This window comes from Sarcophilus harrisii, chromosome 2, assembly GCF_902635505.1.
Source record: "Sarcophilus harrisii chromosome 2, mSarHar1.11, whole genome shotgun sequence".
NCBI classification, from domain to species: Eukaryota; Metazoa; Chordata; class Mammalia; order Dasyuromorphia; family Dasyuridae; genus Sarcophilus; species Sarcophilus harrisii.
In genome coordinates, this window is record NC_045427.1 from 477,116,308 (window position 1) to 477,135,818 (window position 19,511).

The 19,511-nt window shown below is 43.4% G+C and overlaps 1 protein-coding gene across 2 annotated transcripts in view; it reads right to left on the reverse strand.

Moving 5' to 3' along the window:
• The window catches only part of COL27A1 (collagen type XXVII alpha 1 chain), a 241,862-nt gene that overhangs the window by 112,094 nt on the left and 110,257 nt on the right, over positions 1–19,511 (reverse strand). For both annotated transcript variants that reach the window (XM_031954623.1, XM_023494250.2), the window contains exons 14-19: positions 18,183–18,227; positions 8,925–8,978; positions 8,200–8,244; positions 2,357–2,410; positions 278–331; positions 104–157 (exon numbers count right to left, since the gene is read on the reverse strand). In XM_031954623.1, coding sequence (XP_031810483.1) covers positions 104–157; positions 278–331; positions 2,357–2,410; positions 8,200–8,244; positions 8,925–8,978; positions 18,183–18,227 — 306 coding nt within the window. The remainder of the gene's footprint in view (positions 1–103; positions 158–277; positions 332–2,356; positions 2,411–8,199; positions 8,245–8,924; positions 8,979–18,182; positions 18,228–19,511) is intronic.

Below are 19,511 nucleotides of genomic sequence, written 5' to 3' on the forward strand. Positions count from 1 at the left end.
AACTCTGGGGGACTCCTCAACAACTGCCAAAGGTCAGGAGCACAAGGAGAAAAGGAGTCAGAAAGGGAAAAACAATAGCTCCCCATCTAGGTGAGCCACATACCTCAGGACCTGGAGGCCCAGGAAACCCAACTGGTCCTTTGTCACCAACCTTGCCCTGTAGAGCAGAGAAGACAGAGATGAGTGACGTACACAATCTCTCTAGGAGTCACATCTCCCAGACTGAGAGTGGGGGATGTGGAGGGGCAAGAGATTTAAAAACAATTGATTTACTTACTGTAGGACCTGGCTTTCCTCGAGCACCCGGTAACCCTGATATTCCCTGACTCCCCTGCAAAGCACAGACCAGTGTGACATTAGGAGATGGAAGAGAATTTCAGGGAAAATATCTTTTGACCTCAGTGAGTCAATAGCAGGTGCACCCATTCAGAAATAATAGCAGGTTATAGTTACATAGCATTTTGAGGTTGTAGAGGGTGTTATAGCCATCATCAAATAGAACTTTGTATCCAACATTTCACACAATGCTGGGGCTTAGTAAGCTCTTAATAAATCCTCGCTGACTGACTGATCCTCACCACAGCACCATGAGATTCGTAGCATGGGTATTATAATTTGATGGGTAAAGGAACTGAGACACAAATGGGGTTATTCATTTAATTCAATTAAACACTGCTGTGTCCCAGTGCACACCTTGGTGCGGGGTGAAACACAATATTTAGATAAGGCAGCCTCTTTTCTCATGGAGCTGATATCCAGTAGAGCTGCCGTTTGGAGAGGCTGAGAACTCTGCCTGCCCTGGGTATTCACTCAAATAATGACCCATACCCAAATATACAAAGGCTTCTGTTAATTCCTGTCTACATAAGTAAAGTTCCATCCTGGTACTAGAAGCAGGCACTCTGACTCTTTCACATGATAGTCCAAGATGGTGACGCAAATGCCCTCACCATGATGGTGCTGACGGGAGAGGGACCAACATGACTGTCCTTCAGAAAAGCCAGAGGAACGCAGAAATCACCTGGGATGCCAGGCAGATATCAAAGCTGGAAGTTTATTCTTGGCAAAGATTGTCTTGGAGCAATTTTTCAGTTCATTTCCCCAAAACATTTAATTGATATCCTTTTACTCTGGCTTAAATCCAGCAAGAAAGAGTTTCAAGTTCCCAGAGATCTTGGGATAGTTGCCAGAAAAGTCTGCATGGACAACACAGTTCCCTAAACACAACATCCTAGATAACCCAGAGGCCTTGGATGAGCAATAGCATCCTGGATAATCCAGAGGCCTTGGATGGGCAATAGCACCCTGGATAATCCAGAGACCCTGGATGGTCAACACAGCATCCTGGATAATCCAGAGGCCTTGGATGGGCAATAGCATCCTGGATAATCCAGAGGCCTTGGATGGGCAACAGCATCTTGGATGATCCAAAGACCTTAGATGGGCAACAGCATCCTGGATAACCCAGAGGCCTTGGATGGGCAACAGCATCCTGGATAATTTAGAGGCCCTGAATGAGCAACACAGCACCCTGGATAATCTAGAGGCCTGAAAAGAGCAGGATTGTAACGTTGGCTTTGATATTTGCTAGCCATGTGACTTTGAGCAAGTTATTTTATTTCTCTGAAATGTAAATGCTATCCTATTTACTTCACAGAATTATGGTAAGTAACTGAGTAGATTTAGAATTAGAAGCGACTTTAGAAATCATTTAATACAATTCACTCATTTTACAGGCAAGAAAACTGAGGCCCAAAAGGATGATGTGTCCAAGATAAAATGGGCAGCAAACAACAGAGAGATGAAGAGACTATGTGAACTATACATATACATACTAAAAACTGTTTTTCATTATATACCATGGAAAATGTTGGGGAGAAATTTGCAGAGGTGTAGGAGAAAGAAGAGGTGGCTAACGACTGAGAGGCCCAGAAGCGACAGAGAGCCATCCCTGACCATATGATCTTGGCAAATTACCCCTTGACCACTCCCCTGTCTCCATCATGGTTAAAGAGCTTGCTGAGGATGCCAGGAATATTGTAACTGGTGGAAATGACATCTCCTGCTCTTGTGCATCTTGGATAAAAAGCATAGCTGCTGTTACCTACAGAGCACTCTATTTATAACCCATCCCACTGTCCTTTTCTTCCTAAAGGGGATGATTTACAGACAGGAAGTTACAGCACCAGAGTTCAGAATTCCACTCTGGGAAATGCCATTGGTTCCTGAGGCCCATTGGGAATTGTGAGGCTGAAAGGCAAACATCCCAGAGGTTCAAGGCACATTATCTATGAGGGGAAAGAAACTGAGCTGGGCACGAGCAGGAGCAGGAAGAGAGGAAATTAGATGCAGTTACCTTATCTCCTTGGAATCCGATATCTCCAGGCACACCAGGCAGCCCTTGCTCGCCCTGAATATACATCAGCAGAGTTACAATAGACCCCGACTATGGCCAACTCCCATTCCCCCAATCCTGATCCTGGGGCTGGCCCTCCTCAGGAGACAGCCAGCAGGCAGGCCCCCGGACCCACAATCTGGGGTCACGCAGGAGACTCCCTCCAAACCCAACCCAAGTGGGCCAACAAACCAGGGCCAAAGAGCCTATTCTAGGATTAACACTAAATAGGAATTAAACAAACTTGTAAAGTCCTGTTCCAGTTATATTTGGCCCATTGGCCTGCCTGGGACCACACTCAACTGGAGAGCTCCTAAAACAGAAATCCCTGACAAGGGATTGTTAAAGTATAGATCATTTCCTAGTCCAACTGTCTCATTAAAGTCAGGCCCAGAGTGGTTGTGATTGGTCTAATGTCATACGGTAAATGGAAGCAGCAAGATTCAAACACAGATTTCCTGGTTACAAATTCAGTTCTCTACATTATCTTTCCACACTTAGAACAAATAAGACCTGTGTGTAGCTGATAAAAATAAAGTCTCACAAGGGCTCAAAAACTTATATATCCTATCAGAGAGTGGGATGACCTAGTAACCACTAATGAGATGTGACAAAGTATTGAGACTGATTTTTTTCAACAAAAATCTTTGGACTTGGAATTTGAGAATGGAAAGGGATTTTCAGAAACCATCTAGTTTAACCCCTATCTTCTTCATCCAAAGGGCCCACAATGTGACCCTATTCTTATTACTAAAACCAAGTCTGGATCCCTCTTCACAAAGTACTTTTGAAACTGGTTTATAAGCCAGAAAAAATCAGTCTCATTACTTTGTAGTCGACTGCAATAAGATCAAGAAGGTGAATGTGCATTTTTGTACATATGTGTGCATATGTGTATGTGTCGATCTGTCAAGCAAAAAAAAAAAAAAACTGTAAGCATCTATGTGCACCAGGCACTGTATTAAACACTGGGGATCTAAAAAGAGAAGAGAGAGTCCCTGCCCTTAGGGAGCTTACAATCTATGGCAGAGACATGCAATGAAATGCCAACAAATATATACCACACATGCAATAACAGGATCAGTAGGAGGTAATTAGCAAATGGAAGGGGTTAGAATTAAGAGAGTGGGGTGAGTATGAGGATAGACAAAGAAGTGTATCATGCTTCTACAAAAAAATGAGTGTCATTACTTTATTTCTGAGAAGCATAGTGGATAGAGAGCTAACCTCAAAGCCAGAAAAAGTTGTGTTCAAATCCCACCTCTGATACATATTAGCTGTGTGACTGTGGGTTCTTAACTTCTCACTGCTCTAGACAACTCTTTTAAGACTATAAGATGCTAAGGAAGTGCTGACCTTCATTGGGAGAAGAGTTTCCTCTTCTGGAACTGCTCAAATATCAGTGAACTCATAGCTCTTTCCACTCCCTATCCCTACCCTCCTTTGTATCTTGTTTTATATACCTTGTTTATAGCCCAAATTGATATGAACCATCTCGGTCCTCCCCTTTATTCACCCAATTTTGATCTTTTTACTATCTGCAGAATTCCTTTCCCTTAAATAACTTAATTTAACAAATGTTTATTTAGCATTTATTGGGTACATGGTATTATATGAGCCTTGCTCAACCACGATTAGCAACCATTGCAGAAATTCAAGAGAATGGGCTGCAAGTTCTGAAGACTTTTCCCAAAGAGAAGCCTCACAAAGACCTGTGAGATCCCAAAGATCTCACAGGAATAAACTAGTAAATAAACTCCCTGCTATGGGGACTACTTTCAGTGGGCTCTCATTCCTCTTTCTTTCTTTCTCTTTCTCTGTCTGTCTCTGACTCTCTCTGTGTGTCTACCTCTCTCTATCCTCTCTCTTTTCCTCTTCCTCTCCCTCTCTGTTTTTCTGTCTATCTCTCCCTCCTTCCCTCTCTCCTTTCCCTCTCCATCTCCATTTCTGTCTCTCTCTGTCTTGCCTCTCTCCTGTCTGTCTCTGTCTTTCCATCTGTCTCTAGCAACCACACTGGGCTGGGGATTTGGGAGTGGGAATCACAAAGAAGATAATCCTTAATTGGTTTGGGCCTGCCTTAGCTCTCTGGGCTTCTAAAGGATCTGGAAACTTTTGCTATCTACTTGGTGCTAGGTGCTAGGTAGACGGAGGAAAAGCACTCTTTATTCACCGACAGTTCAGATGAAAGGAATCTCCAACAGAGAAGGAACCAAAGAAAAACAGAGTGCTCTGAAGTCCTGAGAAACTTTTGATAGAAACCTTTGGGATAGCTTCCAGGGTGCTGATCATTCAGTCATTGCCACTCATCTCATTTTATCCCATGTTGGAGGCAGTTAGTTACTCAGTGGATAGAGCATTGGGCTTGGAATCAGAAAGACTTGACTTCAGATTCGGCAAGCCATTTAACCTCTGTTTGCCTCAAGTTCTTCAACTGTAAAATGGGGATAACATTAGCACCCCCCTCACAAGGTTGCTGGAAGGATCAAATATTTACTTCGTTTAAAAAAAAACACACAGCACAATACTTGACATAGGAGGCTCTATATAAATGCCTAAACCTTTTGTACCATTTTCCCTTCCCTATTGTCAGGGAAGGTGGGGTTCCATGTAAGGAAATTTCCTAAAAAAAGAAAATTTACCCCTTTATCAGTCATGGTTGAATTATTTGGGATGAAACTCTTCCTAAAGTGTCCTATAAAATTCTTTAATTCCAAGATAATGAACATAATTTAATCTTATCTTTGTGGCTCAGGCCCTTTAGTCATACTAATATCATTAGTTTTAGCATTGGAAGAGACTTTTGAAGACAGGACAATGGATGGAGTTCTGAAACTGGGGTCAAGAGGACCTGAGTTCAAATTCAGCTTTAAATAATTACTAGTTGTGTGACTCTAGACAATTGTCGCTGGAGAAGCAAATGGCAAAGCACTTTAGTATCTTTGCTAAGAAAATCCCAAACAGGGTCATGAAGAATAAGACATGACTGAAAAAACTGAATAAGAACAACAAAGACCTGTTTTACAGTTGAGGAAATTGAAGCCAGAGGGATTTGTTAATTTGTCTGAGGTCATATTAATAAGTGGTAAGGTCAAAATTTGAACCCAGCTCCTCCACTTTCCAGCACATAATACTGTCTCCAAGATGGGCAGATATTTGAAGAACTTTAGAGCCAAGAAGACTTCAGATCTAATTTTAATCTAATTCAATCTCATTTTTCTCCTCTCTACTCTCCAATGTGGAAGCAGGCTGAGAGATGCAAAGGAAACGTGATGAGATAATAATGGAGGCATGCCTAGAGCACACACTCGTAGGAGAGCGTTCTTCCCATTACTTAGGCAACTTCCCCTCATCAGTTACCATGCTGGACTGTAATGCAATGACCCCCTTGGGGACTATTGAGATGTGATGGAGTCTGCCCCTGATGGCCCAACTTCTGTGCTTTTTAAATCAGTGTTTGCCTTTTAGAATTATCTCTCCCTTCACTGACCACTGTGCCTGAGGTCACTTCCTGCCTGCTCTCAGGACATCTGACTCCAGTAGCACCTCTGTAGTAGAGTGGAAAGAAACCAGTCCTGGCTCAGGATTCTGATTCAGTCTTCTCATCTATAAAATAGGGGTCCTCTCGGGTCCCTTTCAGCTCTATATCCCATGTCCTGTGATCCCAGCCGGGAGGCAGTCAGGTCAGGTAACTGGAAGGAGAAGGTACCTCTGGTAGTATATACCTGACTTCATTCCAAAGCCAATGAAGTGTACCTGTCTCTAGCCCAGGGATTATCACCTTGGACCCCTCTGACCATCTTGTGAAGCACATGAACCCTTACCGTATACCAAAACTTACATAGGATTACAAAGAAAACCAAAATTAGCAGAAACAAAGGATGTTTTTGTTTGTTGTTTTTCCCCTGAAATAGAACCATAGACTACTGGGAGTCTGGAGATACCAAGTAAAGAATCACTACCTCTCCTCCTAATCCGCTATTATGAATTTTCTGGATGAATACTAGAAATGGGCCAAAGAAGAGGAAATCAGGTCTGTGTTAAAGGCCTGAGGGGCTCTGTTGGCTGGAAAGTGCATGACTTCATTCATGAACATTGTGACATCCTGCCTGGCTGCTTAAAGACATTAAAAAAAAATTTTTCCCCCTAGTTCTTTCTTAAGTTCCATATAGGTGAGGTTCCTGGAAAATGACCTCCATGAGGTATTTTGATACCTGACCTAAAAGAACCTCCCTTAGGCTTACCCCTTCACTCAGAACCCCCTCCTTTCTCACATTTGTCCATTCCAAAAGGTTGGCTTGGCCTGAAATTCAGATAACCAAGATTGCACTGGACAAAAGGGATTTGGGAAAACAAATTCCTGTGGTGTTCTAGTTCCTGGAGGGTGTCTCATGCAAGCCAGGCATTCTTAGGCTTCTCAGGAGGTTGAGTTTTGGTCCCCCACGAGCCCAGAGAATCAAATAAAGTTTGGGGCAACTGCATAGGGGTGACAGAGGTAGTACCAAATTACTAAGGACATGACCCCATAGAAGAACTCAACTACTGATAAAGGAGCCAGGCTTTTAAAAATGGTTTTTCCAATTTGGAAAATCCTTTGTAGATTCCCATGTTCTGGTAGCCAAGGAGACTTTTTTTAGTCCAAATGTGAAATGGGCTAAGAAAAAAAAATTATTAAAACTACAAGGAATCAGGAAAATAGATTTGGAGAGTTGGTTCAATTCAAATGAGAATCTTTGTTCCAGTGCTCAGCTCCAAGCCAGGAGGCAGAAAAAGCCAAGTGGTTGTAAGTAGGAACCTATCCAACATAGGTCATGGAAAACCTGGGCTTCTGTATATGAGTGGTCACTGGGATAAAACAGAACAGTTTCTTTCATCAGGAAAAAAGCTAGACACCTCTAGAAGGTTTTGCTTTGTGGTGAGAACCTGAGTATATCTGAATCACAGAAGAAACATAGACGATCATAGAACTAGAGATGAAAAGAACCTTGAAGAAGCTCATATAATTCTCCCATTTTACAGATGAGGAAACTGAGGCCAAGGAAGATTCAATGATTTGCCCAAGATGGGATTTGAACTCAGGTCTTCTTTCTTTAGATCAGGATTTATTAACCTGGAGTTGGTAAATTTTTAAAAAAAATACTGACAACTGTCTTTCAGTATGACTTTCTTTCTTTCAACTGTCTTTCAATTATTTCCTTTGTAATCCTGTGCATTTTTATTTTATTTAAAGTATTAAAAACATTTTTCTGAAAAGTCTATAATTTTTACCAGACTGCCAAAGGGGCCCATGGCATAAAAAAGGGTTAAAATTGTTCATATGTTTAAAGTCATGGTACCAAGCTGTTTTTTTTTTTTTAGAAGTGGGAGAAATATTTCAGAAAAGTGAAAACCAGAGGGGAAAATGGAAAAATTCATAAGAGGGGAAACTTGGGGGTTGTCTTCTCCCCCAAAAAATCACAAGAAAAAATATTTGCACAATTTTAAAAAACATTTTTTCCTGGGTTTTCACATTTCTAAATGAACCACACTCAAGAATGTGAGTTGCAGACCATGTTATACATTATAAGGTTTCCTGTTCTTGAATTAACAATGTGCCTTCAGTTCTGTAAAGGGCTACCTTCTTCCATTGCTGCCCGTGACCCAATTCCGATAGGGAGAAGGCTGGGGGAAGCCTCGGTTCTAGGAGGAAAGTGAGGGACAAGGATAAAGTCCAGAGGGGACACAGCAGCAGGGAGGGTAGGGAAGCTTTGGAAGAGTAGTTTACATGCAGAATAAAATACAGTGCAATAAGGGAGTATTCAGATCACCTTATCACCTTTCAGTCCGTGTTCTCCGATGTTTCCCATAAGCCCCTGCAAGACAGAAACCCTGTCTAAGTGCCAAGCTCCAGAAAGAGGTTCCTAAGACATTTTAGAGCTGAAAAGGGTTTCATGAATCATCTAGTCTCACGCCCTCATTTTACAAGCCCCGGAGAAGTCAGATGATTTCTCCAAGGATACAGCATCAGTCAGGGATGGAGCTGGAACAAGAACCCAATGTCTTCATTCTGTTATTCCCACTATATCTCTGAGTATCCCAGCAAGGATCAGAGGAGCAAAGATCAGATGGCTCAGAGATCGTCCTGTCCAGTTCCTTCTCTGGCTGATGAGGACACTGGCCCCCAGGATGCTTAAGTGACAAAACAGGTAGTAAGGTAGGACACCCAGGTCCTCCGAATGCAGGGAGAGCTCTTCCCACCATATCCTATGGCCGCCATCCATCTGGTTCATGAAGCTATTCCAGCAATTCCCACCATCTTTCTGACCCTATTGCAATAGACTAAAAAAAACAGAGAAGAAATAACCTCAGGATTATAACAGCCCTTAAAGGGCAAGTCTGTTTGCAAACTCATCTCCCTGGGTTTCCTGATTCATTTTGTTTCTCCACTGCTACCCCCACTTCAAGGTGTTGTGACATCTTGAAACTTATAGCACTAATGGACAGACATGTCATGTCCTGCTATAGGGCACAGCAAATTCAATGGCTCACTTACCTTCATTCCCTTGGGCCCTGGGTAGCCAATTGGACCAATAGCTCCCATGTCACCCTAGGAAGAGAGGAAATAAAAATAAACTTGAGGTCTTAAGGAAACAGCAAAAGTCTCACAGTCAAAGTTTTGTAAAAGACCTTACTTGCCAGGATCCAGACTAGTCTATTAACCCACACCAATCCAGAGCTTTCTCAGAATTACAGACTTCAAGGAACACAGTCCAAAGAACAGTGTTCCTTATTCAGCCCGAGATTCCTCTGGGCCCTCATCAAAATTTGTCTGCATCCTGATTCCCCCTCTCTTCCTGCCCTAAACAGACTTTCTTCACTGTTGTGTTCCCAGACCCTTTAAGACTGGGAAAGTCAAACAGGTAGGGAATGTAATAGAAAGAGCACTGAGTTTGGCCTTCTGGCACCTGGCTTTAAATTCTGACCCTGCTTTTACTACCATTTATTGTTGTGTGATGTTAGATCCCTTCTCCTTTCTGGGCTTAGGCTTCCTCATCTGCTAGATTGGATTATTCCTTCCAGTTCTGCATCCTATTTAACTTTCTGTGAGACAGGATCTTTATAAAGCTCTTCCCCAAAGCCTTATGATCACAAAAGGACAAGAGGGCAGCTTATGAGGACTCAACCACCCTAATCAAATTCTTTATAGTTTCCCCTTCTACCAAAAGGAGATAGGTGGCTTTCCTTCCTCGACTATGGCAAGGGAAAGTAAATAAAAGGAACTTGGCCAGCTCTTTGCCAAATACAAAATGGAAAACTGGAGCAGAAGTCATTTGAAAGGAGTAATGGATTCACCAGATCCCTCAGGCTTGGAAATACACACTCAAGTTCCTCTGACAAGCTGCTTGGAGATGTCTCAGAGGGAAGGAGTAGGAGGAAAAAAAATAAAGAATGACATTCTATTCTATGATCCACTGGTTCCAGTCAATGGGAACCCAGGGCCATGGAATACCTCATGGGAGAAGCAATGAGTGCAGCTCCATGAGCTTAGAGATGAGAATTTTGACAAATCTAAAATAGATGTTTCTCAGTTGATTTTCTTTCCTCCCTAACTCAGCCTTCATTGCTAGACTAAGAATCAGCAGACAAACTCTAGCCTTAACTCTGTCCCTAATTCATTGTATAATCTTGGCAAAGTCAAATTCTCTTTCTGGGTATCAGGTTCTTCATCTATAAAATGGAGACTTGGATCAAGGGTTCTTAACCAGAGTCAGTAAATGTAAAAAAAATATTTTGATAACTGTATTTCAATATAATTTCCTTTGTAATCCTATACATTTTATTTTATGCATTTAAAAACAGTATTTTAAGAAGTCCATAGGCTTCACCAGACTTTCCAGAGGAGTCCATGACACACAATAAAAAAAAAAGTCCAAAAACCCTTAAGCAGGATGAACTTGAGGATCTACTTCCACCAAAACATCTGGCTCAGCCATCTCATTTCTGTGGGTTCCAGACCCTTGATGACCATGTGAAGCATCTCCCATCAAACTGACATTAGTCTTGGCATGGACAGTTTGCCATCAAGAGGTGAAAAAGTGGGCAGCTTGGATTTAATAGGGCTACTCCCTCTGCAGGTATTTACTGCTGGTCCTAGGTCTGATATCACAGAAAGGATCTCAGTCTTCTAACCCTGGATCTCTTGTTGGGTCTCATTCCAACTGAACTACCCACCCCCATTCTCTCCCTCCTCCACTGGCTCCAGTCAAGCCCTGTCAAGCTGGTTCAGCCAAGACAAGAATAGATAAAGCAAGCAAACAGACTGTAGAAGTTGACTCACTCCCCTCTCCCCCCTACTCCAACTATAACACAAGGGTCTTCTTTGGGGGTGAATTTAAGACAACCTCGAAGAGAAGACTGTTTGGAACCTACCTTTGTGTCTCAGTTTTCCAAGAGAGCAAAAATCTGACCTATCCTTTCCAAATCTAAGGCCATATTAAAAAAAGTCCAGTCCAAAATGGTACATCCTTCTAAACTACTTTCTACCTGCTTTGCCATCAGCTCACTACTTAAGCAGTAGAATTTGTCCAGAAAGAGGTAGGTCAGAGGCCAGAGTCCTTCCCCCATTAATGCAATGTGCCATAACTTTCTTCATCTGATGGCTGGGTAGAGTCTCTTCTCAAATCAACCAGAGAGGACCTGAAGATCAGAGAAAGAATAGACTAATCTAGTCCATTGATAGGGATTCATACTCATATAACTCAGCTTCCTCCAATCCCACAAAGGCCATGGAAGAATTCCCTTTCTACCTTGTGCTAGAAGTATATAATGCTGGCTCAGATCTTGGACTCAAGTGCTTTTTCTTGGACTTGCTCTTCACTTTTCCTGGAAGTTAGCTTCTGGTGGGGCTCAATTAGAGCTCACTGAGGCCTTGGGAATGAAAGAATAAATGACTATTTTAATTGACTCCTGGGGAAAGGACTGTGAGCAGGGTCCAATAGGACCCAAAATCATGAGGATCAAAGCTCCAACATTCGTGACTGGTCTCTTGTGGCCTGAGAGAGGGATATGGGGAGTGCCAGGCAAGAAGTCACAAGAGGCGTGGCTTTGGGGCTGATTCCCTGGAGCCAGCAATCACGTTCACTGTAAGAGGCAGCATAGGGTAGCTGCTAGACCTCAGATACTTGCTAGCTCTGTGACTCTGACCAACTCACTTCACTTTCTTGGCTTCCAGCTCCTTGTCTGTAAGCAAGTAATAATACCTCAGGCAATCCTAAGATCCTTAGAAAGCCAATTCCCCTTCCTGGGTCTCTGTTTCCCAATTGGTAAGAAGAAGAAATTGAATTAGATGATCTCTATGTACCCTTTCTGTTCTCTATGGCTCTAAGGGCTGAACCAGGAATCCTCAAAAACGTAAGCCTCTTTTTTTTTTTTTTTTTTTTTTTTTTTTTTTTTTCAGAGCTCCAGATTTCTAAAGGCCTTCAGATCATTAATTGCTAGGAAAGCCTGCAATTGACTAGACTTTAGCTGGTTGCTGAGGTATCTTCCTTAAGGGATTTGAGGCCTCAGTTTCAAAAAGAGCCTGGTGGAATGGAGAGGATAAAATGCAGGGGTGTTGGCTGTGTGGCAAAGCCAGGCTGGGAGGAAAACCTTTCAGAGGTTTGCATTTTAACAGGCCGCTGTTGCTTGTACTGGCTCTTTCTTCATAAAAGGAGCCAGTGACGGAGGGCCCAGCCTCTCCTGTGGTGTGTAAATAGAGTAGGGTGGACTGAGGGAACGCTGCCTTAACCAGAGGCTATGCTGTTGGGTGCAAGCAACTGACAAATTCTAAACCAGGAGCCCTCAGGAACACAGGCTCCCTTCTTCAGAGCTCTGGACATAAAGGCTTCTTACACAGAGGGAGTAAACTTCAACGCTGTCCCTGTCCAGCTTAGGATTAGCACAAGGGACATCTGATTCAGACACGGGACTTCAGATGTAGCCTCTACCTTAGGAGACCTCAGAATAGCAGCAGAGGCCCCACAGGACCCTAAGCACAGGAGAGATGACCACAAAGAAATGCTATAGGATGAGATGATTTGCTTTCAAATTCGGAGTTTTAACTGAGAATTCTCCATTGTGACATTTATGAGTTTATAGAGGGCAGGTAGCCAAGTGGAAAGAGCCAGCTTACTGATGGGGAAGCTCTGTAAGCAGGATATTTCCCCCTCTCTTGTGCTGAATATTTACTGAATCAGTTTTATGGGTATATGTATGTATGTATGTGTATATATATGTATATATACACATATACATATGTATAAAACATACATATATACATAACATGCATGGAGTGCCAGGCCTGGAGTTAGGAACACTCATCTTCCTGAGGTCGAATCCTGCTGTGTGACTTGTTGTGACCCTGGACAAGTCACTTAACCCTGTTTACCCAAGTTTCTTCACTTATAAAATGAGTTAGAGAAGGAAATGGCAAACTCACTAATAGTATCTTTGCCAACAAAGTCCCAAATGGGGTCACAAAGAATCAAATGTGACTAATTAACAACAACAAATATCAAGTAACTTCTCAGTTAAGACCATAAGTTACACTGGGAGGGAGAATTCCCTATACTAATGAAAACACAGATCTAGTCTCTCTCCCTGTGTTTCAAAGTTAAATAGAAGATGATGTCTAAAACATGGAAAAAACAATTAGCAAAATAATTAATTGGGTTCCTTTTGCACTTTTATTGTCGACACTATCTACCAAAACCAAGGTCTGCTGGCTTCATTACAAACTAGTTTTAAATGGCATACATTTTCAGTTTCCCAGTGGGAACCCAGGATAAGACAATACTTTCCTAGAATGCCACTGGCCATCAGAATATGGTTTCTTTCTTAGGCTACCAAACAGTCCTTTTTTCACAAGTACAGATTTGCTTTTCTTGCTAATCAGTCTTTAGGCGTGGAAGATTATCTTGTTTTTTAACTCACTCAGACACACTATTTTTTTTTCTTGTGGCACAGATAGAGCTATGATAACAGCTCCCCTACAGCATCCTTAGGACTTATTGTTGAAAAAGGCAAAGACACTAGTTGAAAACTTTTGTAAGAACCAGCAGAGCTGGCTGAGTGAAGAAAGATGATACAAGTAGAGTGACTAGGAATAGGGGTTGTCTTAGGCTGGCAGCAATTCCTTTCTTTTCTTCAGGGACTTCACAAAAATTAGCCATTGCATTGAGAGGGGACTTCCAATTTTCTAAAGGCCATCTATACTCTCTGGGAGAGAGGAGCTAAGTAGGAAGGTATTATCATCCCTCCTTTAAAAAGAAGGTAACTCTCCAAAAGTCACACAGTGAATAAGAAACAGGACAGGAACTAGGAATCAAACCTCTCAGATCTCAGGTAGGCCTTTTTCTACAAGGTAATGCTTTCTCTAGGATAAATTACAACTGTTAGTTTTCTGTTAAACTGGGGGTCATTTATGCCTATGTGAACTCCTCACAATAAATAAAAGTTACCTAGAACTTCCAAATACCTTATTTTTATAGGATAGAACTTAAAATAAAACGAGAATTTGGGGGCCCCATTTCAAGGGAATGTAATTATTCAAATTCTTTAAAAATCTTTGTTATTAAGGCCACAATCCCACAGCATGGATTTCCATGAGGTTTTGACATATATGCATGATGCCTTGGGTTCGCAAGAAATAAGGCATAGGAATTAATCTGGGTTGCCACTAAAATGGTTATTAATAAATGGAATTTTGATCCCCTCAGCAAAAAAGCAACCCAAACCACATCCTTCCTTCTAGTCTGTGGAAAACCAGACTCATAATCTCTCCCTCTCCCTTTAGTTCCAAGTTAGAGAACTCCTTCCTTCCACTGCTTCTCTGGGAGACTGACTCCATTGGGAGCAGAGTCTGTCGCGTCTGCTTCTCTTGCATCCTGCTTTGTGGCTGCTGAGGCATCCCCCAGGGAGCCTGGGACTTGGGCTGGGGACCCTCTTTGTATTGGAAGGTGGGCTCCTTCTAGGGTCCCTGGCAACTTGACAAACCACAACTCTTTAGGGCCAAGGGGAGAGACTTTAGAATTAGATAGATTTCTTCTGCAAAAAAAGTCCTCATTTCTGCCTTCTCTGCTAGATTTTCTAGGGTCGTTACAACTAGCACAGTCAAGTGAATTTTAGAGGGAGAAGAACTGAAGTCCAGGGCAGCATCAGAGAATTTCTCATCTGCAACACTCCCTTTCATCCTCCACTTTCACTCTACCCCTTGGCAAGAGAGGGCAGTGAATCTGAAGGAGTGACTGGAGAAAAAAAAGTCTGTTGGATGACAAGCTCCTCCTGGGATCTCTGCTTGAGAAGGGCTGTCATTTCCAGAGCTTTGCCATATTTCACACCTCAGCAGCTGAGCTTAACCTGGTGAAAAGTAGCCCTGGCTCAGGAGTAGGCAACCTTCACCATTGACTCAGTCCTTACCCTTGGGAAAGTCATTTAGCTTCTCGTCAGGGCTCATTTTCCTCATCTATCATGTTTATCTTCCTCTCTTCCCTCTCCTTCCCATGACCCCCAGCCCAGTGCCCTTCACATTTAATACTTACAAATAAGCTAGATTATTCCTAAGGCCCTTTGCTAGCTCCAATTCTGACTCTATGAAATATATCCACTACAAAGCAAACATGGGCCATCTATCTTGACTCCTAGAAAAGGCTCGAGAGGACTCGATCAGATACTTCAAATATCTGGAAGGTGAGCTTTTAAAAGAGGCAGCCAATTTTTCCCTTTATGGCTTTAGATGGGAACTAAAATAAGAGCATAGAGGGAGGATCCACAGGGTGGGCTCTGTGAGGTTTCATACAAACTTGCATGATGCTTTCGGATCCCCCCCAATGGTTTCCCCCCTAGCAGATATGACTGGTTATGAAAAAATGGGTTAACTAGGAATCATGTACACCTCGAAGGCAAATACCTGCAACAAGGCTAGGACTGATCGCAGGAGACTCGATGGCTCTTTCAGCATCAGCTCCCACAAGTCCTGTATGTTTCTTGCCCGTTCTGCCAGGCCCTGCCTATCCCAGCTCTAGAGGAGCAGTGACCGAGGCTGATACATGTGGTGTTCTTTTTAACTTTCCTCTCCACCCTGCTGGCTCCAACAAACATTTGGAGACCAACCCCTCAGCCTGACCGGGTCGACTAAAGAGAAAGTCAGTCGGCTCAGGGGAGGCACCAATAGCCTTTGCAGCGGGGTAACTTCGGGGCTTCTTAATTATGCCCGAGATGTAGGTGGTCCCTTCATACAGCTGTTTTCCCAACTGCAGGAGATGTAGAAACCTGCCCACAGCTGGCCAGGGGGATGTCTGGGATTCTCGTTAAAAAGAGAGCTGCAAGGAACAATTACTCAAACTCTCTCCCCTCTCCATGACAATGGTAGCAGACCTCCTGTCGATATAGGCTGGCTCCAGCCCAGGCCCTGACAGCTCGTCCCACTTAATGACTACCGGATTGTCTTATACAACCAACCCACTCTACCCTTCTCTGCGTCTGCAGATCCCCAAGGCGCCTTGCGTGGGCCAGCCCGCTCCAAGTAGGAGAGAAAGAGGAGAGAGTTATTAACTGTGGTGGCCCCTGCAGGACAGGTCTTGGGCAAATCAATGCACCCCTGACCTAGAGGCGGGAGATGGCACTAGAAGATGCAGTCCCATAATCAGTCCTCCCACCTTAGAGTCTGGAAACGGATTCTCATTCCCACTATCAGTACTCGACCTTTAAGCAAGTTTTCTGAATCTGGATCTGTGAGTTTGCCAGAATTTTTTTTATCCAGCTTGGGGTGGGAAGGAATGACTAAGAGATGACTGCAGGTATTTATTTGTCTGAGTGTAACCTTACTACACTTTATAACAGGGGTCGTAACTTAGAGCTCCTGTTGGGTCAGATACAAGGAGACCACAGTAGTAGGACAGGGGCGAGTCACCATTAGAAACCCTACGTTTTCTTTAAGGAGGCAGTGGACAACCATGGGTGTAGGGTGGTTTGATGAAGAGGACCAGAGAAGTTATCTTTCTGCAAAATTGATTAAATTGATGTATGGGCCAACTTGCCTGAAGGCTTGGCAGAGGTATGTCCCAGGATTCCAAGGTCAGCGGTGCTGCAATCACTGGACCCTCCAGCCCACCCTCAAAATGCATCTCCAAGATGTACTTGTGCAAGTGCGCGCGCACACACACACACACACACACACACACACACAGAGAGAGAGAGAGAGAGAGAGAGACAGAGACAGAGACAGAGAGAGACAGAGAGACAGAGATAGAAAAAAAGACAGAGAGAGACAAAGGAAATCTGCTCCCTGTCTTACATCAAGCAAGATATTTTCCCATGATGGGCCTGAATTTCCTCATGTATGACATTGAGGGGAGCTGGACAAGATGATCTCTATAGTATCTTTCCAGCTCTAAAGCTATGTTCCTGTGATCTTACTGCCCAAATATGGTTTGATCCTCCCAATAACTCCTCAAAGTCAGAACTAGGTTGTTATGAAATGTTATTTGGCAGATGAAGAAATTGAGCCTGAGAAGTTGTGTCATGTCCAGGGTCACACAACTCTGAGTGCCTTTTATTTATCTCTTAGACATACTTTCTCACTCCCAGCTGGGTAAGAGGGGAGATTTCCTAGAAGATTTATAGATTCAGAGACTTGAAGACTCATGGGGGAGGGGATTTGAGGATCTTGCAGAGGGCCAAGACCCACATTTTCAGGCTGTATCCTGGACAATGGGAGGCTTCAATCCACACACTTGCCATCTTGTCTCTTGTCTGGTCCAGTTATTGGCAACATGGCCTGACTGCTGGACCCAAGAAGAGAAGATGCAAGGAAACATTTCTCTCTGTTGTGGCTGCAGTCACCCATAGCTGGCAGTCCTTTGGGATTTATTGCTGATCAAGGCTAACATTCAGTTGTGGGACTCCACTGGTAGGAAGCTTTAATTGACTGGGACCCTTAAAGCAATAAAAGGAGCCTTAGGACAGAACATCAAATTTCAGAGCTGGAAGGAACCTTCAAAAGCATACAGCCCAACAGAAAAGATAGATAGAAACTGAAGCTTCAATTCCCAAGAATAAGCTTAGCTGATACCAGCTAAGCTGGTAATAGGACCAAGAAGCTTGACTCTGTTCCTTTCTAAAGATGGCCTGTCTCACAGCACAAGCCTACAAGGGTCTTCTGGGGGTGACTCATCTCTAGGGAGCTTGTGTTTCAGGGAAGGGATTTTTTCCTAAAAGAAATCTCCCCCATCCCAGATCCAGGTTCAGGATACTCAACCCCTTTTCACTTTGCTCTCCACAAAGGGCCACACTCACCCCTAACATAGGTGAACTTTAGAGAGTATCAGACACATTGCAAGAATTGTCTAAAGTTCCCTAGCAAAACTTGGACCCAGGTCTTCTGAGATTCCAGTCTGAAACACTTTACGGCCTTAGAGATGCTTCTAGAAGGCCCAGAAGCAGAGAAAGAATGATTCTGTTGAACAAGGGGATGATTTGATTGATTAGATCATAGTCCAGACAAAAGACAGATGGAGCTGTAAGCTAGATGGAAGCAAACACAGAGGCATATGATGCTTGCTCCTCCAAGCAAGCCCCCAGACCTCCCTAGTCCAGGAACTCTTAACTTGGTGTCCTTGTGATAACTGTATTTCAATAGAATTGGTTTTATTTTTAGTCCTGCTCCACACATTAAGCAAAGTTGCCCCCCACAAAGAAAAATCATTCCAATTCCTTCCTCTCCTCTTGTTCCCAAGCCCGCCCAGCAAGGGTTAGCTTACATTCTCATACTTACGATAAGTCCATGAACTCCAGGTGGGCCTGGGGCACCCAGCTCTCCCTAAAAGTGAAACAAAGCCAACATAATTAGGGGCCCCAGATAAGGATGTCAAAGGATCATAGCTCCAGTCCCATCCCCATCTGGTGATGGGATTTTCCTGAGTTAGACAGAGAGGGGATTCCCATAATAGCACTAGCTCCCACTCATATCTCTTCAAGTTCTACAAAGCACTTGATATACATTGTCTCATTTAGCTCTCACAATAACCCCTCTAGGTTTGAACTAAGATTAAGAGAGGTTAAATAAATTGCCCAGATTACACAACAAATAGTGTAGCTGGATTTAGAGTCCAGAATGTTCTTGATTTCAAATTTAGCACTCATTCTTTAGGGTAGCCCTCACTGCCTCTCTAGACATGGTTTACTGGGTTATCCCCATAGTTCTGCAGGCACCTTTGTGGTGAGATGAAGGAAGTATTCTGTGGCAAAGCAGAAGAAAATCCTACCTAGGAAGGGTAAAGGAGGAAAAGAAAGTAAAATTGAGGAAATGGTGGGGGGGCTTCCAATGGCCTATGCTTGTAAAAAGACAGATTTTATCCTGGCATTCAAGGCTCTTCACCTTCACCTCCCTTTATTCTCATCACACATTCACTTGAACATGCTACAGTAGCTTGATGAGCTTCACTGTTCCACACATGCACTATGTCTGTGCCTTTGTTCAAGGTACCCCCTGAACCTCAAACACGCTTCTCTCGTCCCCTATACAAACTGGATCCGCCCTCCAAAGTCCATAGCTCAGGCCCCATCCCAGACATGCAGATTTCCTTGACCATGACCTTCTGCGTACACAGATTTTTCCCACATAAAATAAAGAGCTTGGCCCATGGGGGCCCTCCGTTTGGGCCTACAGGGCAGTGGGTAGACCCCACATTAAGACATGGAGTCACAGATTATCAGAGACAATGAAGAGCACTGCTTCCTTCCTGCCTGGGATATTTCCTCACAACATAAACCCCCTCTGTGTGGCTCTCGGCAACTAATCCCCCCTCTCTCTGGGCCTCCATCAAAACTTAGACTAGAAACCTTGGATGCTTAGCTGTAGAGAAAACGCATCCTCAGTTCTCCCTAAAGAGTCAATGAGATTAAAAGATCTAACCGAATCCTGTTTGCAGCATCAGCACCTTCATGTCAGACAACAGCAGGAAGGAAGTCAGACTGTCCCCTCAAATCCCCTGCTTTGGAAACAGGGATGGGAGTGGGAGGAAAGGCTGAAGATAAACAGCCACGGCTGATGTTTCCAGGATCTTGGATGTGACTATCTTGTCTGTTATCCTCTACAAATTTC